Below are 20,036 nucleotides of genomic sequence, written 5' to 3' on the forward strand. Positions count from 1 at the left end.
TGCTTTATTTGCTCAAGCAACTGTACTTACCATTTTGATAAAAATAAAAAACAATCACAGAAACAACCATCATCCATTTAGAAAGCCATTTATTTACCAGATTAGAAAAGAGCAGAAATCCAATACAGAGATCTTCAGAGCAAGAACATTTCATGTGTTGACTGATCGTATTCAAAACTGCAAAAAAGCAATTATTTGCCACCTTATTCAAGAGTAATGTTTAGCCCTAGTTGAGGGAATTTACATGTATGTAAGTGTTCAGCCTTTGGCGTGATGCACTAGGCCACGGATCCGGCGTGTCAGGGCTTGGATAAAGGTGTGACGGGAGCAGGTTTTGCTATACAGACCCTCCACCTCCAGCAGCTTCCTCTGTAACGGCTCGTTGAAGCTGTTTGCCACGTCACTCTGCAACTACACACACACACACACACACACACAGACAGACAAGTGTCAAAACAAGACTTAAAACAAAAATAGTTATTTCTTCCTTTTCTATTTAAATACATTTTAAAATTGTAATTTATTCCTGTGATGGCAGAGCTATTACTCCAGCCTTTAGTGTCACATGATCCTTCAGAAATCAATCTAATAAATGTGCTGCTGATTTTTTGGGGGGGGACCATGATAATTTTTTTCAGGATTTTGTTTAAATAGAATGTTCAAAAGAACACCATTTATTAAATCCCCAAACAATCAGCAATATGACTGAAGTGTGGGAAAAAAAGATTATGAAGCAAAACAAAAAAAGAAAAAGTACCTGTTCAAGATCTTGTCGGCTCACTCTTGACACACTTAATCCTCTGCTGCCACTAGGATCTACACAAAGCAATAAATGAGTCTCTCATGCAAAACAACCCAAAACTTTGAAGAAGACTAGAAGAGAGACGGCTGACCTCTGTAACCCGTCAGAAGAGAGTCTTTGGGGTCAGTGGGAGTGCAGTACAGCAAGTAGAACTCCAGGTGGCGCCAAATCACAAACAAGCATGTCTCAATGATATCTTCAGAGAAACGTCAAGAAAAAACACGCAACCGTTTCTTTCCAGCATTCAGATTGTAAATCTCAAAAAATGAAATTGATTTCTCAAAGAGTCTATGTGTTAGGATACAGGAGCAGAGGGCAAGAAGCTTGGCTCGGTTGTTGACCAGCTGGACGAGTCGGCGCTTGGCAAGCACGTTTCTCTGCATTGATGGGATCTTTTCCACTCCACCAGAACCGGACACCAGACCCTGGCACAGCTTTGCACATAAAAACATACACCAAACATCCCACATTAGAACATTAGAATCAAACAAACACATTTTAGGCAGTACTATTGCAACATGTGTTTGTGTTGGCAGATATACCTCCTTCAGTTCCTCGGGGGGAAGCTGCTCCACTCGCTCCAGCTTGTTTAGACTCTGTCTGTGGCTGTCATGATATCGGAAGAAGTCAGTGGCGCTGTTCTTCAGCAGCAGCAGGACCAACCCCAGACTGGGCACCCGCGCAGAGGGAATGGCCACATCTGATACAACATGATCACACATACAGAGTTAGCTTACAGAGGCCAGACAGAGACAGGCGTTAGACGAACACAAAGACTGACCTGCTGGTTCACTTGCTGACGGGCTGAACAGGCAGAGACTGAACTGGGCTTCAGCGGAGCTCTGCAGCAGTAGCGTCTGGCAGTACTCCATAATATTGGCACAAATCTGAGAAACCACATGACGCATATATCAGTGAAACAAGGCTGAAATAAACTACTGGTGGTACCTTTAGTTTAGGTACCAGTTCTCACTGTTAACTAGTTGCTTATTAGCATGCCTGTTATTTACATATTGGTTGTTTATTATTACTCATATACAGATATTCTGCATGGCCATATTCAACATACATAATCTGAGCCAATACCTAAACTAAACAACTACCTTAGTTACTATTAATAAGCAGTAATTTAGGTTTATATAGAGGCAAAAGTCATGGTTAAATGTTTTTTTTTAATTGTGAGAATTTTTACATTTTTACCCAGATTTGTGCTATGATTTCAAGTCTAGTGGAGTTGACAGCAGTTGCAAAAAATCATTGCCAGTCTACACGGCTTGACAGACTTTTACAGAAAACCATACTGTATGAAGGGCACTTTGATTTTCAACCTTAGGCTCTTTCACCATCCTGTTGACCGAATATTAGAGTAATATGACCAGAGATCAAATATATCAACCCATTTTAAACATGTTATTTTATCATTACCAATATATTATAAGAGTTTTTATTTTATATTTGGAAATAATTTTATATTAATATTGATTTTCATTGTAATTTCAAGGTAAAATGTATTTGTCAGTTTTAGTAGTTTTTAAATATGCCTATAGTTCTTATTAATCTATTTCGGATTTAATGAATTCAGTTCTTCAAGTCAAACTAAAAGAAAATGACAAATGATGTCTTTGCAACCAGCTGAACTTTTTGAATATTCTTTAACATTTATTCAATATTTAATATATATTTTCAAAGAATAATGTTTATGTAATGTTTAACTTTAGAACACATTGTTGCATTTGTCAAGCAGATTGTAAAAGTGGTTTTCCACCTGTTGCATGGCAACCTCCATTTCCTCTCTCTTTTCTGCCAGGTCACCAGGAGAAACGGTCTCCTCGATCTGCTTCAGGTAGCGAGCGCGATCGGTTCCCACCAGCCGCACCAGCAGAGACAACGCCTGGCGCTGAAGCAGGGGAGAAGGCTCATTTTGTAAACTTCACACATTAACTTGTATTTACAAAATAACAGCTTTTAAACTGCAATCAACAGTACTGATGTCATCATAATTAACTGTGATTATTAGTCTGAGGTCTTGCATTTAACCATTTACGGTCACATAACCATTCTTTCCTTCTTTTTAAAAATCAGCTTTTAAAGCCTTTTTTTTTTTCTTTATTTTACCTGGAATCTTCCGATGTGTCCCTGTAATTCCATAAGGGCGGCACTGTTGATTTCCTGTCCCATCTCCAGAGCTCCTAAACATACAAGAATGGAGATCCACGGCATTAGTCATCAGTGTCTAAAGCATCTGAGCAGCTGCGGTGTGTCTGTACCTGGCAGTGCGGTCTTGCTGATGATGGCAGTGAGGAGAGAGAGCTCCTGTAAAGCGCCCATACTCATGTCCGGATCATGCAGGATGGACTGGATGACATCAGAGTGAACGATGAGCCACTGCAGCACCTACAAATCAAACACAACATTCTGCTGACCCCAAAACTTCTAAACAATAGTGTAAATTAACTTTCTTTACCTATGTCCCAATACTGACATACTTAAGCATGCAGTAAGATGTAGCCCTACATTCAAATATGTACTTTCCTCATAACTAGCTCGTTTAGTATATAGCAGACTTGTGAATTTGGAAGGAAACATCGTATGGATGTTTGTACCTGTGCCGCCCCCTGCTGGTGCTGTGTGGTGGTGGAGGTCAAGATGACCTGCATCAGTCTGAGAGTAGGCAGCAGGATCTGTCTGTATCGCTCGAGAGGACTAGGAATAAACCCTGATGGATCTCTCTGCCCAAACACTCTGGAAGAGAGAGATACGGAGAGTGAGATGACATGACAGTGAGAGACATACTACTTCATCTATATTTAGTGTCTAGATTACAGACCTGAGTGCATCATTTTGAGGGAGCATGTGAAACACCTGACACTCCACCAGCTGACCGACCAGCCCGCAGCGCAGGAGCTCCATCGCACCTTGTGCTGTCTTAGCCACACGGGTCAGCAATGCCATTTTGGACTCATAGATGTAGAGTGGTTTGAGCAGTGGAGGCTGAGGTGTGAGCAGAGTTTGCAGGGCAGCATCGTCCTGTTTCAAGCTCTCAACCAGCACACGCAGGTACCCGCTGTTACACAGGTACACCAGCCACTGGCACTGTCTGTCTATAGACAACACCCGGTCCAACACGGCCAGAGCCAGCATCTGGAAAAAGACCATACCCTCCATTCATTATCTAATTTCACAATAGCTCCGTAAGATGCTGTTGACTTGTTTGCTCCTACCCTGCCAATCTCATGACCGTCACAAGCGTCTCTGCACACCACCTCCATGAGAGCGGTGCCGTAGCTCTCGATGATGGCCAGGTTCTCTCTCTGCAGCTTGGAGAAACAATCTTCAGGGGCAGTCAAACGCTCCCACATAGAGGTACCTGTAAATTCAGTATTAGAATATTTGCATATTTTTATATGTTAGTATATATTATAATTTCATTATGAACAGTGTTTAAAGCCTACATGCATTTCATAGGCAGATGGATATGTTGTGAATGATCACTCCTTACAAGAATAACATAAGACTGTAAAATCTCCAAAAATAATAAAAAATAAAAAAATAAAAAATAAAGACTTAGTATTTTGAAACTTAAATATAAATTAATAAATAGAGTTATAAATTATACAATACCTGAATGTATACATATATTAAATTATAAAATATTCACTCAAATTAGTGAAGTATTCTAATGTATTCTGGGATACAGCTATGAAATATATCTGCACTTTTAATTTTATATGTAAATAAAATACATCTATATAAAATGTGTATTAGATATTTACTATATGCATCTTAATCCTAAATATTATATGCAATCAAATAGTACATTCTAGGATATATCCATGAAAGGTACGAGCAAATTTACCAAACCTTTCTAAAATTAGATTGCAAAATGAAGGCTTAAAATTCCAAAAATGCCGTCTTGGAATGTATGTATGTGTGAATAAAATAAAATTTTGCCTTTGCTTTGTCATTTCCATGTTTTTATACCTGTCTGGAGTGTCTCTGGCTCCTCAGGTTTCTGGGCAATTTGCAGGTAGTAGAGCAGAGCGCCATAAAGGTGAGCCCGCAGACGCTGGAAACCTCCGCCTGGATGTAAACAAACACCAGAGAGTAAAACAAGTAATTTAACCATTTAACCTCTAACAAGGTAGAATTCATTTACCCAGGTTAGCTGATTAGTCAACCCTGAAAAAACAACCCTTCTAACCTGTGCACAAGATAAAATCCAGTAGCTTCCTTAGGATGAGGTGGAGGGCGGAGTTAGCGATTGAAGCAAATCCTGATCCAGAGCCACCCTGTGGCGCCGCCCCCTGCTGCTCAGACAGCACCGATTGGCTGAGTTGGGCTGTTAATGTGAAGACCGCCCCAGCTACAATTGGCATCAATTCACCAGCAGCATCTTCTGATAACACCTATAGGAAAGAGAGAACCAAGTCACATGCTGTTCCTCGTTTAAAAGTATCGTCCTCCTCATTAGTTTTCCTACCTTGTCGTGCAGATCCAGCAGCAGGTCTCTGATGATCAGCTGCCGCTGGTCGGCTGGGATGAGCTCTGAAGGACAGGCCGTGAGGATGGTCTCCACCAGACTCCTCCAGCTCTGCAGAGCATGACGCTTGGCACTGAGACTACAGCGCACGCGGTTCCTCTCCACCACCTGCTGCAGGATTGAGTTCACCTCCTGATATATATAAAAAAAAAAAAAACATCAGCAACAGGAAACCAATTTTTGTATATATATATATATATATATATATATATATATATATAAAACATAAAATAGTTATGGACAGTTTAAACTGCAAAGCCAAATAAACACATACATATACACACACACATACACACACACACATATATATATATATATATATATATATATATATATATATATATATATATATATAGTACATCCTAATTATTCTCCAGCATCCAGTGTACACAAGTCTCTACCCCCACATCAAGTGTTTTCCCATGCAAAACTCTGCTGCTATGGGTGCCGGGATCGTACAGGTCTCTTAATAGAAAGGTGTCTGTTATAATGTTATGATTGATGCTCTGAACCCTGAGCAAAACTTGTTTTTCTATAACAAATTATAAAATATTTTCTATACAAAATGTTATTGCCCTGGCATTGACAAATGGCTTGTTTTATATTTAATTTAATTGCATTTAATTTAATTGTTATAAGTTGAGATTTAGGTTATAATAAATATTTAAACAGCTACTATGTAAAAGGAACACTGCTGTAAAAAGCACCTTATTTGTTTAAAGTGTTTGCAAACCAAATGTTATTAAACTTTTGTTCATATAGCAGTAGGCCTACTTTTAAATGAAAAAAGTGCACAATACACTACTTTTGAATGAATTAGTTAGTTAATTAATTATTTTTGTGCATAATGCGAGATTATAATTTGATTAATCACAATTTTAAAAAGTAATCGTTTCCCAGCACTTATATACACACACAGAATAAAAAAAATCAGCACAATGAAAAAAAAAAAAAAAATAATAATAATAATAATTTGAATGCTTGCCTGCAATTAACAGAAACACACTAACCTCCAACAGCAGTGGTCTTTGCCCAATGGCGGCCATGCCCTGCAGTGCATTGATCTCTGCAACTAAAACTCGATGGAGCAACTAAAAACATGATGAAACAATGAAAAAATTAACTGTATATTCTTATTATAAACAAACAACAGTATGAGGTATAATGCAAGCAGGAGATCAGTGAGCCATTCACATACCTTGACGTTGCAGACCGTGTGTCCCTGCTCATTGACGTGTTCACAGTTAGTGATGACCTGTTCAATCTGAGCACGCTCAAAGAAGTCCAGCTGCAGAAGCTCCGGGGCCTCCTGACTGAAGTCTATGGCATCCAAAACACTCAGAAGCCTCCTGCGTACTAAAAGAGCAACGGATGATTAACTAATTATGTTCAAAATCAGAACGCTACTTCCTTTCTAAAGGGTCTGAACAAACTAGAAGATAAACAGACTTTCTCTTACCTTTGGAGACGGTGCCAAAATGCAGGAAACCACTGACTGATCTACTCTCCTCTTCCATGCCTGTCTCTCCATCTGCTACAAGACAGATTCAATTGCGTTTACTTCAGTGTGGCTGGTCATCGAGAGGAACTTTGGGTGTACTGTATGTATTACCTGCATGTAATGTGTGTGGCTGGTCATCCAGGAGGAGGTTGAGCAGTCTCTGTGTGTGAGAGCGCTGGCGGTTCAGTGAGGTCACTCTGAGCTCAATGGCTGCAGTCTTCATCAGCCAGGACATCTGAGACAGAGCAGCAATCTCATTCTCTGTGGGACATAAAGACAGAATCAATCAGAGGGATACTAATTTGCATGCTCTCCTTTCTAAATAGTATGTGAAATTATGATTAGTGAGTTGCAAATCAGATGAAAGATAAAAATGGTGTCAGGATGGCAGACTAAATCCATAATCTGAGTGGCTGATTTATTGTCAACAATATCAAATTGCTAATAAATAACTTGTTCAAAATGGATATTACACATAGATTATTCTTATTCTTATGTTCATCAAGGCTGCATTTATTTGGTCAAAAATACAGGGGAAACCTTAATATTGTGAAATGTAAGTACAATTTAAAAGGCAAAAGCAGCTACTTGCACTAAGTTTAAATAGAGATGGAGGCTAGTTACACAGTGCAAATTGCAATAGATTGTTTTTTCACTGTTAAAATAGCATGATTTTCTGATATTTAAACTACTTATTGCAAAGAGTGGCAATTATCTGCACCCCAGTATTGTATATTATAAAACAGTATGCAATATTCAGTGTAAACTAACTTAACTTAAGTGTTATTAAATTTCAATTCTAATTATTAAATGGATGCCAACTTATTAGGGACAATAAAGCCCTCCCTACACCCAAACCTTTTTTCAACTTTTTAATAATTTCTTAGATTTTTATTGAAATAAATGCTTTTCTGATGTGATTTGAAATTTAAAAAATGGAGAAAAGAAGTTTGCTAAAAGGCAGATTCGAACCCGGGTCGATCATGTCAAAACGAGAACAATACACCCTTTACCATCTGCGCCACTGGAAAAGACAATTTACCAACAAACACTTCATTAAAATAAATGTTTTCCATTTTAATATATTTTAAAATGCATTAATTCCTGTAACGGCAAAGCTGAATTTCCAGCAGCCATCACTCTTCAGTGTCACTGTTCTTTCTAATATTCCGATCTGCAGCTTCAGAAATATCTCCCACAAGATGTCATGGACAGACTAGTCAGTCAAATGCAAAATAAAGAGCACAGACAGGCAGCATACTTGGTAGAATGAAAGGCAGGTGCTGCAGATGGGAGAACAGGAAGTCCTGACTGGTCCTGAGGTAACGCATGGTGGGCCCAGAAGTGTCAGGACAGGCACACAGCTGATAGATAACCTGTTACGTACACGAACAAACACAGAGACACAAAATAGATATTTTAAAACGGCACATTGGGCATCAGGACATCTGAATGTAAGTTAGCTAAACAACGTGTACCTGGTAGCAGAGTTCAGCTAGCTGAGGGGCCTGTTTGGTGAGCACAGGTCCAGTGCGCCACTCGCTGCCCCTCTGGAGCAGACTGAGGATCGCATGCAGGCAGCTCCGTGGACAGCCAAGAACACCTTATTGAATGTAGTCACAAGACCAAACTGTTTCAGGCATAGCATGGTACACATAAGAGTCCTAAATCTGATTTTGAGTCAAGTTGAGATCTAACCTGGGTCCTGCAGGTTAGTGGAGGAAACTGGCTTCTTCACTTCATAGCCCAGCAGATACAAGCCCAGATTGGGGCTATTTAGCTCCAGAGAGGTGATCAGAAGGTTTAGGATGTGGATCTTGGTTTCATGATGAATCCTGGCCACCCGTTTTTCAGGGTCTGAGTCTGAAAAAAAAGAGAAAAAAAAAGGTTCTTAAATGCTGCTTTAAACCATTTATAGATGAAATTTGGCTTTTTTCAGGATAAGGACTCACCATCTGCGGCTACTCCCTCCTGAGCTTCCTCACTGTCCAGACACTCCACAAAACCAGCCATCAACTTCTTACTCACCGCCTGCTCATTACAAAACAGTTTTGTCATATTTAAAGTGACCCCAATTAATTGCATTACAAATAGACAATGTGAGGTCTCTTACCTGATCATGTGTGAAGTCTCCAACCAGTCTGGCCTGGATGTTTGGGTAGCGTGCGATACGGCGCAGAATCTTGGCACTCTGGAAAGCAGCATCAGGGTTCGAGCTGCTGTGGTACAGGTACCTGTAAAGAACAAAAACTTTAAATCAGTCCATGTATTGCTTAATCAAACACAGATTAAAGCATTCCAGACATGATTTTTTGGGGGGTCATTTAGCTGGGAACAACATAGGGCTGCTCGATTATGACAAATCATAATCATGATTTTTTTTTTTGGTCAAAACTATTCACAATTATTTCAAATGATTATTAGTGGGTTATATGACCAAACCTTTATACGAAAGATTTATTTAAAGATAGTGATATATATAAAAATATATATATTCTGTAAATAAGGTTGCTATGACATCTAAAAAACAACAACAAAAAGGTCCTCAAAATTAAAACAATTAAGCTGCCAGTAATAAAAAAGCATAGGAAACCAATGCCAGTAATAAAAAAAATTAAAATAATAATAATACAATAGAATAAAAAAAATATATACAAATTAAACAAACTGTGCTTTAAGTTTTTTTAATGCACGTCTAAAGTATTCAGTTAACAGCCTAATAGAGAAATTAAATATATAATGCAAGACAAAACTGTATAGTCTTCACCGTAAGAATTAAACTTCCTAGGTTTCTTATTAAATCTACAAAACTCCTTCATCAAGAGCAAGGAGTGATTTTGAATGTGTCTTTTCTTGTTTGATAAATATTAAGCAGCAGGAATATACCCCACTATCACTTTAAGAGCTGCACGCATCCAGTGTACTGTTACACATTGTGTACTGTTCATTCCCAACACTTCACATTAATTTATTGTGTAGTTGACCGTTTAGGCATTAAAAGATGACTTTACATGTCCGTGTTGTGTTCTGTCTCTGTGCATGCACAGTAACATTAATCTTCCCAAGGAAGCACAAGTTCTCTTTCACGCTTTCAAAAACATAAATCTAATCAACTTAAATCTAGCATGTCCCATTTGGCAAAACTCTTGTTACATGATTTTACTGATTTCCACGTGAAATTGGGCTTTTAGGGAGGAACAAAAGAGCACCGCATGAAAGAGGGCGGAATGGGGCGTAATAATCGTTTTACTGGATTTTCATAATCGTTGGAGGCCGAAATCAAAATCGAAACTGAATTTTGATTAATTCCACTGCCCGAGAACAATATGTGTCAGATATGTATAAGTAAGGAGGAGACCTGGCGATGTTGGTGATGTGATCAGCCTGTCTGCTCCGAGCACTGACACCCTGCAGGAGCTGTTCCACAGGAGAGACAATTAGCGATGTCTGACTTTCTCTCAGCAGATCCATAAATGTCACTTCCTTCTGCAGAGCCAGCTCCAACAAACACAGGCAGTGTAGCACTGCCGACTCCAACTGCTTTTTACCTACAACAACAGCACCAGCATAATGTAATCAACAAATACACAAACTGATCCATATCCAGTTATCATTCAGCATTTAGTCTCAATTCACAAAAAAATTTAAAATAGTTTAAAGTTAATAACTAAATAATAAAAAGTTAATTACATTAATTTTAAAGCCAAATATAAATGTCAAACAATTATAAATACATACACTACCATTCAAATGTTTAATATTTCTGAAAGAAGTCTCTAATGCTTATCAGGGCTGCATTTATTTGTTCAGAGTAAAAACACTAATGCACAGATGCACCGTGGATGTGGATGCCCTTTTTATGGACGAATGTTTCCTGAACCAGTAGCCTACAATGTGGCACAAAGGCAGTCTCTATAAAGTGGGGCAGTCACAACTTTGCAAGGACAGTCTTGTGCTTCTGACTCAAAGCCTGTAAGCATGTTTTCATAATTAAAGCATTTGCCACTGATGATTCAAATGCGAGTTCTGAGCAATGTAGAGTAAAGCTTGTTGTCTGTCGTTTCTTTGATCACAAATGCAGACATGGTTTTGTTTACTCAGCCCAATATGCAACGTAACACTTAAAAAGACAGTATAAGAAATTATAATCAGTAATCATGTCCCCACTTGATGCAACTAACGCCTCGTTTTTTATGGGTTTTATTGGTTTTGTCTCATCGTGCTGGGAGACGGCATTACAGTAAAGTAAGGGTCATAACATTTCCGTCACACGCTTTAAGAATCCAGCCAATCACAGTGCACTGGCCAATCAGTGCACACCTTGCTTTTCAGAACTATGAGCTTTGTAAAAATCAACGCGTTTCAGAAGGCCCCTTTAAAATAATCATCAATTTTCACATTATAAATTATATGTAATACATGTCAAATGTTAAATTATTTTAATGTTGTGATAATATTTTTAGAGTGTTTCACTCTCAACTTTTTATTCAAAATAGCAAAGCTTATCAGCTTATAGGTATCTGCCGCAATTTCAATGTATCCCTAATAACTTATCCCTTTAGCATTATACACTGTTTTAAAGAATTTTAATGAGTTGTTTTAAAAGATTCAATAACAAATTAAACAGGATATAAAAAATATGAAGCAGGCCTCTCATACTGACCAGGAAAAGGGGCGTAGGTGTCTAGCTGGCAAGCGCCCTCCTCCAGCAGGCTGAGGCACAGAGACAGGGTGGGCGAGTCGTTCAGCAGGTGGAACATCAGACTGTGTCCCGGGGGCTTATGGGCTGGCATTTGCTCTCCCTGTAGTTCCACCATTTCTTGCAGGAAGTCAGCTGGCTGGGGCTCATATACTCTCAGAAGTTTGTGAAACACCTCTAGCACTGCCTCGGCTACCTCCCACTACAAAGAGCAAAATAAAATCAGTCAATAAAGATACACAACCATAAATGGAGTCGAGACTGAGATAAGACACGTTTAAGTCTAACACGCTGCAGGAAACCTTTTCTGCTGGCCGCCGGTAGGCACGTGTGGGGAAGGCCAGAAACACAGAGTCACGCAGGAAGTCAAGATAAGGCTGAAAGCCCGGTGCACGCAGTCCTGCTCCAAGATTCACTGGAAGTGCACTCTCCACCAGAGTACTGATCAGATGACAAAATGCCCTTGTGAGAGGATACTCCTCACAGCTCGATTCAATCTCATTCAGCTCCACCTGTTAACGAGAAAAAATAATTAGTGCAAAATTAAAATTACATATATTCTCTATATAAGAATACAATTTAAGGGCAACAAGAAACACAGTTAACCTCAATCCCAGCAGCCTGTCTCTGTCCAGGGACTTTCACTGTCTGCAGGATCTGAGAGGAAAAATACAACAATGATCAATAAAACAATAATTAAAGTGAACTGCACATGAAATGCACATAAGTGGAAAATCCACACTGTTTCTGTTGAAGTTAGTTCAGATAATTAAATGTAAACATTTATTCTTCTATTGTAGGTCAGTTTGTCATTATGGGATGAAGTTTTAGTCAACCTGTGTGTACTCCAGGGATTGCCAGAGGGAGGCAGCGATCTCAGGTGATTTGCCAAAGGCAGCAAGAGCATGCAAGATTTGAGCTTTCAACACAGGCTGAACGCTGCACTGCAGCAATCCCAGCATCACCACCACAGGCGTCCACTGAGGGTGTTCACAAAGAGCCAGACGTGCATTCTCACTCTGAAAAATATAAGGACATATTTGAACACTGATATTGAGAGCAATTTCATCCTTATTTGATTATGATTCAAAAGTTCGATTCATAATTAATTAGATTTAATGTTAATTCATTTCGAAATATTTCAATTTCAATGTTCTTTTTAATGAAAGTGAAACGGGCCGATAATTTTCATGCTTCAGATGGTGACACCATCAGAAAGAGGTATGCAACAAATAATACTTAGTCAAAACGTTATACATCAACTGGTCTATATCTAGGAAGGTGAGTGAGAGGGTGAATGATAGCCAATATAATATTACAATAAAGTTGCAAGAAATGCTTCTTTTCTGAAATTAAAAGACTTATTTTACACAACATTTCAATTTAGAACTGAAACGGTTCAATCAGTCATTATATTGTGATGTATGTGTTCTATACCCAGGTGATGATAGTGGTGAGCAGCTGGAGGAACGCTGTGAGGCCTTCTAGCTCTCTCTGAGTGATCCCTCTCATGGGTGGGTGGCGGTACTGCATGCTGTCGACACTGGGCACGTCTCGTCGCAGGTTCTCATGGTAGAGCATGAGAGAATGGAAAAAGTGCTCCCATGACACAACACTGCCCGACACTCCAGCCTGTCGGTTCTCTCCTAAAACAGCCATATAAACAAACTTATATGACAAGTGCACGTGACTCTCACCAATCATTCTCTTTTAAGACCTGAGGGTGCAGTTACCGTGTGGAGCTCCATTGGTTTTCAGCAGACTAAAGCAGTAGTGGGAACACTGAGGACCATTAGCAAGCCCTTTCAGCATGCGCAAGTAAGGGATGTAGAGAGTAGCAGGGAGCAGATCACCCATCTGACGCACAAACTTAGAGAGAACCACCTGAGGTAACACACATAAGATTTGACACTTTATTCAAAACAGTGGTGATGAATAATACACCGTGGAGTTGAATGCACACACATCCACATTGTTAATTTTACTATTTAACATCACCCTTAAATATTTTTAGTAAGAATATTTTGTAGGACGAGCACTTTTTTTATAAAAATATTTTTAGTAAGGTTTAGCAAGAATGAGGTTTCTTCTCACACCTGTTTGTGAGGGGGTCTTTGGAGAGGTACTCCGAGAAAAGATCCGGTAAGTGAAGTGTGTTGAAGAGACTCTGATGGACACCAGAACTCCAGGGCCAGCTCAAGTTCAAATGGATCTTTACTGTAAAACTCTCCAATCTGAAACAACAAAAACAGTTAAAAAGGTGCTGTTGAATGAAAATGCTGTTAGCTATTAAAATAATATGAATACAATTTTAGCAGTAGTATGTGATGATGCAAGCCATTTCCTGGCTTTACAGAGATTTTCAGTGATGAAGAATTCTATATGGATGTACTATGTGATAAAGGGATGCTCACAAGTATCATGAGGTGGTCCAGGTCCTTGCGTAGAGATGATGGCGGCTCGCTGCCCATCTGCAGAGCCATGTGGATCAGGCGAGCATCTTCATCTGCACGGTTACGCAACTGCTTCACCTGCAAATAACACGCTTCACTTATCTCCATACACACTCATTAACATTAGCCTTTTTTCTTTTTCTTTTTACAGAGAAATAAGAATTAATTTAATCAACCAAAAGTGAGAGTAAAGTCATTTATAATGTTACAAAGAATTTCTATTTCAAATAAATGCTGTTCTTTTGAACTTTCTATGCTTGAATCCTGAATAAAAGCATTTCTCCTCACACCTTCATTGGCATGAGAGCCAGGAAATCTGTAATGAGGGAATGCAGTCGGCGGGTGTAGAATTCTTCTTGGCTGAAGCCATCGCTTCCTAGGATGCCCTCTGTCAGGAAGAGGAAGACACTTCCCAACAGCGCCTGGTCTGCCAGAGCCTCATCTGCCTCGGTGAACTCCACTAGAGCTGAAAAGAAATTGAACAAAGTAGCAGAGAGTATATTAGCCTATAAAGTCATAATGTGACTTCATGCATTTTCAGGGTTTAGCTGCTAATTGCATCTACTATAACAAACTATTGTACTGTAGATCGAGACCATGCAAAAAGACACGTGATGTAGGATGTATGACTATGACGTGTCATGAGAGCTTAAGTAAAATTGACTCTGAACTGAACAATAGCCTGAGCAATGAATGGCGTGATACCTGCGCCCTGCGGAAGCTGTGACACGGCTCTCAGAGACAGAGCCCAGGCCAGCTGCACCACTGCCTGCAATCCAGGAAGCTTCCAGGCCTGACCCTCCACCAACCGACTGTGCACCGCTGCCACATACTGCTTCTCCGTCAGTAGAGGCAAGGCCTGGAGCAAGTCTAATGAACACACAAAAAACAGGTTTGTGAAAACACAGTATTTTCTACTCTAATAGGAAAAAAACAACTATATTTTTTAATTAATCATACTTGTATGTGTGTGGATCATAATGAGCATTTATAGCTACCAAAGATGATCACAATAAAGCATGAATACCTTCTCTATCCTCTGTTCCTTGCTCCAGAAAACTTACATCCAGGCAATAAAGCAATGCCATGACTAAAGCAAGGTTAACGCTATCCAATGAGCCATCAGCTTCAGCGGTCACCGTCTCCAAGTGACCGATGAGGGTCAGGGTGTCCTCTTTGCTTAGAGGTGACTGGCATGTCCATGCAAACAAACACTCGGCTAGTGACTGTCGGCACTCTTTGATGAGGTCAGATACCTGTACCATGTGAATAATATTTACTTTAAATTGGCCGCTTACTTAATGTTCATATGTAATTATCTTCAGTTTGCACAGGATGCTTTACCTCTTTTCTGTGTTTCTCATTGCCCAGACCCCGCTCTTTCTGAAGCCTCTCAAACTCACGAGTCACACTGATATCTGAGACCAAGTTCAGGATTTGTTTGGTCAAACCCTGAGCCATCAGCTCATCCGTGAACCGTGTAGTGAGATTAACCAGTTCAGGACTACAAGGAAAGACACGACATGACAACACCAAAGAATTACTTTTTTTTTTTAAATCAACAAACCTAAGATAATAACTCAAAAGATTGTTTAATTTTAACCTTTTAGATGTTTTTACATCACTTTAACTTTTTACATGCCTTGATAAAGGTGGTCAACCTCTTGGTTAAACTGTTTGCTAAAAAGGAAAGAAGCTATATCCTGTTGTAAAGCAACAAACCTCAAGTCAAGCGTGAAAGTCTTGCCATGTCTGGACTGGATAAGTGAGCGAAGGGAGTTTGCCACACAACGCTTTCCATCCCAGTAAAGGAGCACAGCTACCAGGCCTCGAGTCAGGCCGGGAAAATGAGGCTGCTGGTGCTCTCCTAAAAATACACATAAAGATCACATCATTGTATAGTAAATTCACTGCAGTGATACAGTATAAGCAAAGTGCAGTTCAGTAATACTAAATGTGTATGAGCTGTGTGTGTACCTGCCAACAGCAGTTCAAGGGCAGCTAGTTCTCCCAGATCAAAAAGGTCACTAAGGATAAAAGCTTCTGAGATAAGCTCCTCAGGAAGCAGTCGTACTCCTTGCTGGCCCTGAATAGCAATGCCTTCTGTGCTGGCTTTCCGTACCTTCTCTCGCTGTTCTGCACTCTTCATCTGTTTTGCAAAAAAAAAAATTGTATTTTACAACAAAGAATGAATTTTGAAACTCTTATCCCTTTTACAATACATCAAACTAAATCCCAGTTTTCCACATGTATTGTTTTGAATCTACAGAAAGTAAAACCTACTGGGTTTTTGAAGAGGGTGAGGAAGGAAGGTTTGTGTTTCTTCAACTGCAGATCTAAAAGATGAACACTCTCTGGCTGTCGTCTCCATATGGCCCCCTCCACAGCTTCCCAGAGCTCCTTCAGCGGGCCCCACAGGCTGGCTCCTGCAAACAGATTCACAATACGTCACAAAATATTAATATAATACATTGTTTCTGTATTGTGGTGGGCTGTTTAAAAGCTACATTGTGTATTATCTGAATTGGTAAATCATTTTTAATTTGTAATAAACAATTGATCACAAAATGTCTTTAGTGGGACTTTTTTGAGTTGATTTTCCATAAAAAGTAGCGACTGATTATTATAGCATGACCGTTAACACACATAAAACATTATTGAACAGTCCACCTATGACTGAAAGTGGATTAAAAAAAAGACTCATATTTAAGTAAACATATAATAAAACCACCTAAGACTTCATTTTAAATGCACTTTTAAAACTTAATGAGTCATAATCTTGGCCAATTGTACAAACCTTTTTATTTACCAGTAAAGAGTGTCTTCAAAAGTAGTCTTTAGAGACATTTATGTTTCAAATAAAATGCTCTGTTTAGTCACACCAAAATTATAGTCGTAACATTTTAAATACTACTACTAATAATAATAATATTAATAATAGCAATATTGTGGATAGATAATAAAGAATTTAGTGTGACGCATATAACGTTAGCTACACTTTGAGCATTTTTACTAATGAAGGAAACGTGGAGAGCTGTCGGAGTATTTGTACTTTAAATCTGCTGAATTACATTTTTTTAAATGCTCAGTGCATTCGTCAATACTCTATTCTGTAGAAAAATATTAAGTATGTTTATAAAATAGAATATATAAATGAATACCTGAATTTACCGCCATCTGCGTCGCCATGTCTGAAGCGTGAGAGGGCTGCCCCGAATTTTGCCGGTGTGAAAACATAGCTTTCGGTTTCTTTTGTAACTTGTTTAATTTACATTCACATTTGTGTATTTGTCGTCTAAATTATTATTATCCGTTTTTTTTTTGACAACATAGTTTTGTTGTGTTATCTTGTAAAGTACAAGGAAATAAAAGTGGGTAGAATTGCAGTCGGCATGAAATAAATTACTGAAATAAGAGAGGAAATTTGTGGACAGACAGTTGTAAATAACTGGTCAGAAAAAACTGGACTAAACAATTAAGTTTTATTTTGTAATGTTTATGTTCTATTTATTGTCAACGTGATGTTATTTCCGACCTCTATGTTGCCGCCTCATCAGTGTCAACCTTGTCACGTGGTACCTGTTACTTTTTTCATCGCTTCTAAAAGCAGAAAAATCACAAGTTACCTATGTTTAAAGGACTGTGGCGTTTCATAAAATCATTTTATAGAGAGTCCTCTCTCATGTTTGTACTTATATGACGGGGGCCGATTTCGGATTTCTTTTTACCAAAAAACAGTTATAATGTTAGTATCCATATGTCATCGATAAGACCAAAAAAACATCCCAGAACTAAAAAGCGACTCAATGGACGATTCAAGCGCCCCCTTGCAAGAGGGTCTGCCTGGAAGCAACCAGAGCTCGACAGGTGCCCTAAATACTGCCTGTGCCTGATGAGAACTTCTTCTTCTTCTTTTTTAACGGTGGTTGGCATCCATCTTATTGGTGCATTACCACCCCCTTCTGTTCCGACATGTGGATCAGTGTGTAAATTAATTCTACTATAAATTAGGGATTGAGGGTGACGAGATAAGAAAAAGAATGGGGGTGGGGAGCTGTGAAATCCCAATAAATAAAACTGCCTGAGAACTATTCCTATCCTGCACTTAAATTTTGCTCTCCTTGACGAAAACACATAGTCCATCTGACACTCCAGCGAGTGGATATTAGTGTCTCAAAGTCACATTTATTTATTTATTTATTTATTTATCTGTTCATGTACAAGAGCAGTTTCTTCCCCTAGGCAACCTACCTCATGAACAGTTAAATGTTATTCAATTCAAATGTGCAATATCCTTATATTCATTTGTTACCCCTCCATCATATTACATCCCTGCATCTTACTCAATCCTATTCCATTATCATTCATAGCACAATTGTTAATACAACTTATTTATTTGCAAATGTTTTGTTGTTGTGTGTGTGTGTGTGTGTGTGTGTGTGTGTGTGTGTGTTGTCTCTGTGCACTGGAAGCTTATGTCATTAAAACAAATTCCTTGTATGTGCAAGCTATAGCATACTTGGCAATAAAACTCTTTCTGATTGTGATTTATAATTTTTATTTGTGTATTACCTTCATTATATTATTATTATTATTATTATTATTATTATTATTATTATTATAGTAAATGTTTGATTTTATTTTTGATCGACCCGGGCCTATATAAATAGTTTTCTGAAGTGTAAGTAAAGCAGGAAAATACAATTTCTTTATAAAAGTTCTTGTTTAATTTAATGTGTTACTTACCTTTATTATTATTTTTATTATTGTTTGTGACAATTATTTAATTTGTAGCAATTTCTGTTTTGTGTGTGTGTGTGTGTGTGTGTGTGTATCCTGCCCCATACCTAAACTAAACAGCTATTTTATCAGAAAATAAGGGTTTTTCTGAGGCAAAAGTCATAATTATTAGTTAGTTAATAGTGGGGATTGGTCCCCAAACTAAAGTGTGATAGACTGCTGGAAAGTCCCTTTAAATCACAATGCCCTAAATTGTGTTTTATTCAGCAAAGCCTTCGGAAAAGAAAAGGCTGATATCAGATCATTTCAGCTAAAGGCTTTCGTGTCTGTGACACAGTTTACTCAGACTTACTTCTGCTGCCAGCTGTTTGACACAGCACAGTTACATAAGAACTCCTGGAATTAAGATTCTGTCTATTTTTTTTTTGTGTGTGTGTGTGCTTATTTTGCTTTGGATACCATTTTATGAATAACTAAGGGGTCAGTCTTAGACTATGATTATCCCTTTATATGGATAGTCTCACTTTATGGCGTGGGAGGTGCAGACATTATTATGCAAATTCCAGATGACTCACACCTACTTTGCTTCTTAAAAGTTGCAGGGTTTTGCAGGCTGTTGTTCCATTCACTCATGCAATAAAGTCAGACATTCATCTACATGCTCATGATTGGACCTTCTGCAGTGAATGGGTGCCATCAGAATAGGAGTTAAATTTGGCCAACAGTTACCATCTTGCCAAGCCAAAAACTGTAAGATATTTTTAACTTCAATCCATAGCTTCTGACATGAATCCTCTATCCATAATATTGCTTTCTTCAATGAAAAAAGTAATCTTGTGTGAATCAAGAGGGAAATATATACATATCAAAACAGTTCTAAACAATTATGTTGGTGGATTTTGATGTGAAGGGATATAGATGATGATTTTTTTTGTTACTGGAGGAAGCACTATTATGGATCATGGAATCTAATTTTGAATTACATTTTGAATTTTGAATTAGAATTACAATTATAACACCTTAATGATGGAATAGTTTTGTACAGACACACAGCTTTTCACTTTTTAAGATGTTAATTGAAGGACTAGTCATGGATTATTGATATGTTTTTATTAGCTGCTTGGACTCTCATTCTGATGGCACCCATTCACTGCAGAGGATCCATTGGTGATGTGGTGAAGTAATGTGATGCTAAATTTCTCTACATCTGTTCAGATGAAGAAACATAATCAACTATGTCTTAGGTGGCCTGATGATGGTGAGTAAATGTTAACCAAAATTTCATTTTTGGGAGAGCTGTT

The 20,036-nt window shown here is 38.5% G+C and overlaps 1 protein-coding gene across 1 annotated transcript; it reads right to left on the reverse strand.

Moving 5' to 3' along the window:
- Nucleotides 1-72: 72 nt before the first annotated feature.
- Nucleotides 73-17,292, reverse strand: nup205 (nucleoporin 205). Its single transcript, XM_026287234.1, has 41 exons — nucleotides 17,157-17,292; nucleotides 16,279-16,421; nucleotides 15,973-16,144; nucleotides 15,718-15,862; nucleotides 15,340-15,499; nucleotides 15,023-15,251; nucleotides 14,701-14,865; nucleotides 14,286-14,461; nucleotides 13,957-14,073; nucleotides 13,639-13,776; nucleotides 13,276-13,426; nucleotides 12,980-13,188; nucleotides 12,379-12,561; nucleotides 12,149-12,199; nucleotides 11,845-12,054; nucleotides 11,507-11,744; nucleotides 10,202-10,391; nucleotides 8,957-9,077; nucleotides 8,796-8,874; nucleotides 8,542-8,706; nucleotides 8,322-8,446; nucleotides 8,105-8,219; nucleotides 6,955-7,104; nucleotides 6,802-6,876; nucleotides 6,541-6,698; nucleotides 6,353-6,433; nucleotides 5,283-5,474; nucleotides 5,004-5,208; nucleotides 4,784-4,882; nucleotides 4,024-4,169; nucleotides 3,630-3,943; nucleotides 3,406-3,544; nucleotides 3,070-3,196; nucleotides 2,918-2,991; nucleotides 2,568-2,699; nucleotides 1,584-1,689; nucleotides 1,345-1,502; nucleotides 1,107-1,236; nucleotides 894-998; nucleotides 758-816; nucleotides 73-411 (listed from the first exon to the last, which is right to left on the reverse strand). The coding sequence occupies exons 1-41, from the start codon at nucleotides 17,230-17,232 to the stop codon at nucleotides 259-261; spliced, it is 5,961 nt and encodes a 1,986-aa protein (XP_026143019.1). The 5' UTR covers nucleotides 17,233-17,292; the 3' UTR covers nucleotides 73-258.
- Nucleotides 17,293-20,036: the final 2,744 nt, after the last annotated feature.

Source organism: Carassius auratus, chromosome 18 (genome assembly GCF_003368295.1).
Source record: "Carassius auratus strain Wakin chromosome 18, ASM336829v1, whole genome shotgun sequence".
NCBI classification, from domain to species: domain Eukaryota; kingdom Metazoa; phylum Chordata; class Actinopteri; order Cypriniformes; family Cyprinidae; genus Carassius; species Carassius auratus.

Excerpts from the sequence above, each read along its gene's own strand:
- nup205 (XM_026287234.1), bottom strand. The coding sequence starts at position 17,232 with ATGTTTTCACACCGGCAAAATTCGGGGCAGCCCTCTCACGCTTCAGAC. Across the intron at positions 2,992-3,069 it reads CAGCAAGACCGCACTGCCAG|GAGCTCTGGAGATGGGACAG; the intron begins GTACAGACACAC and ends TTGTATGTTTAG. Across the intron at positions 412-757 it reads GCCGACAAGATCTTGAACAG|TTGCAGAGTGACGTGGCAAA; the intron begins GTACTTTTTCTT and ends GTGTGTGTGTAG.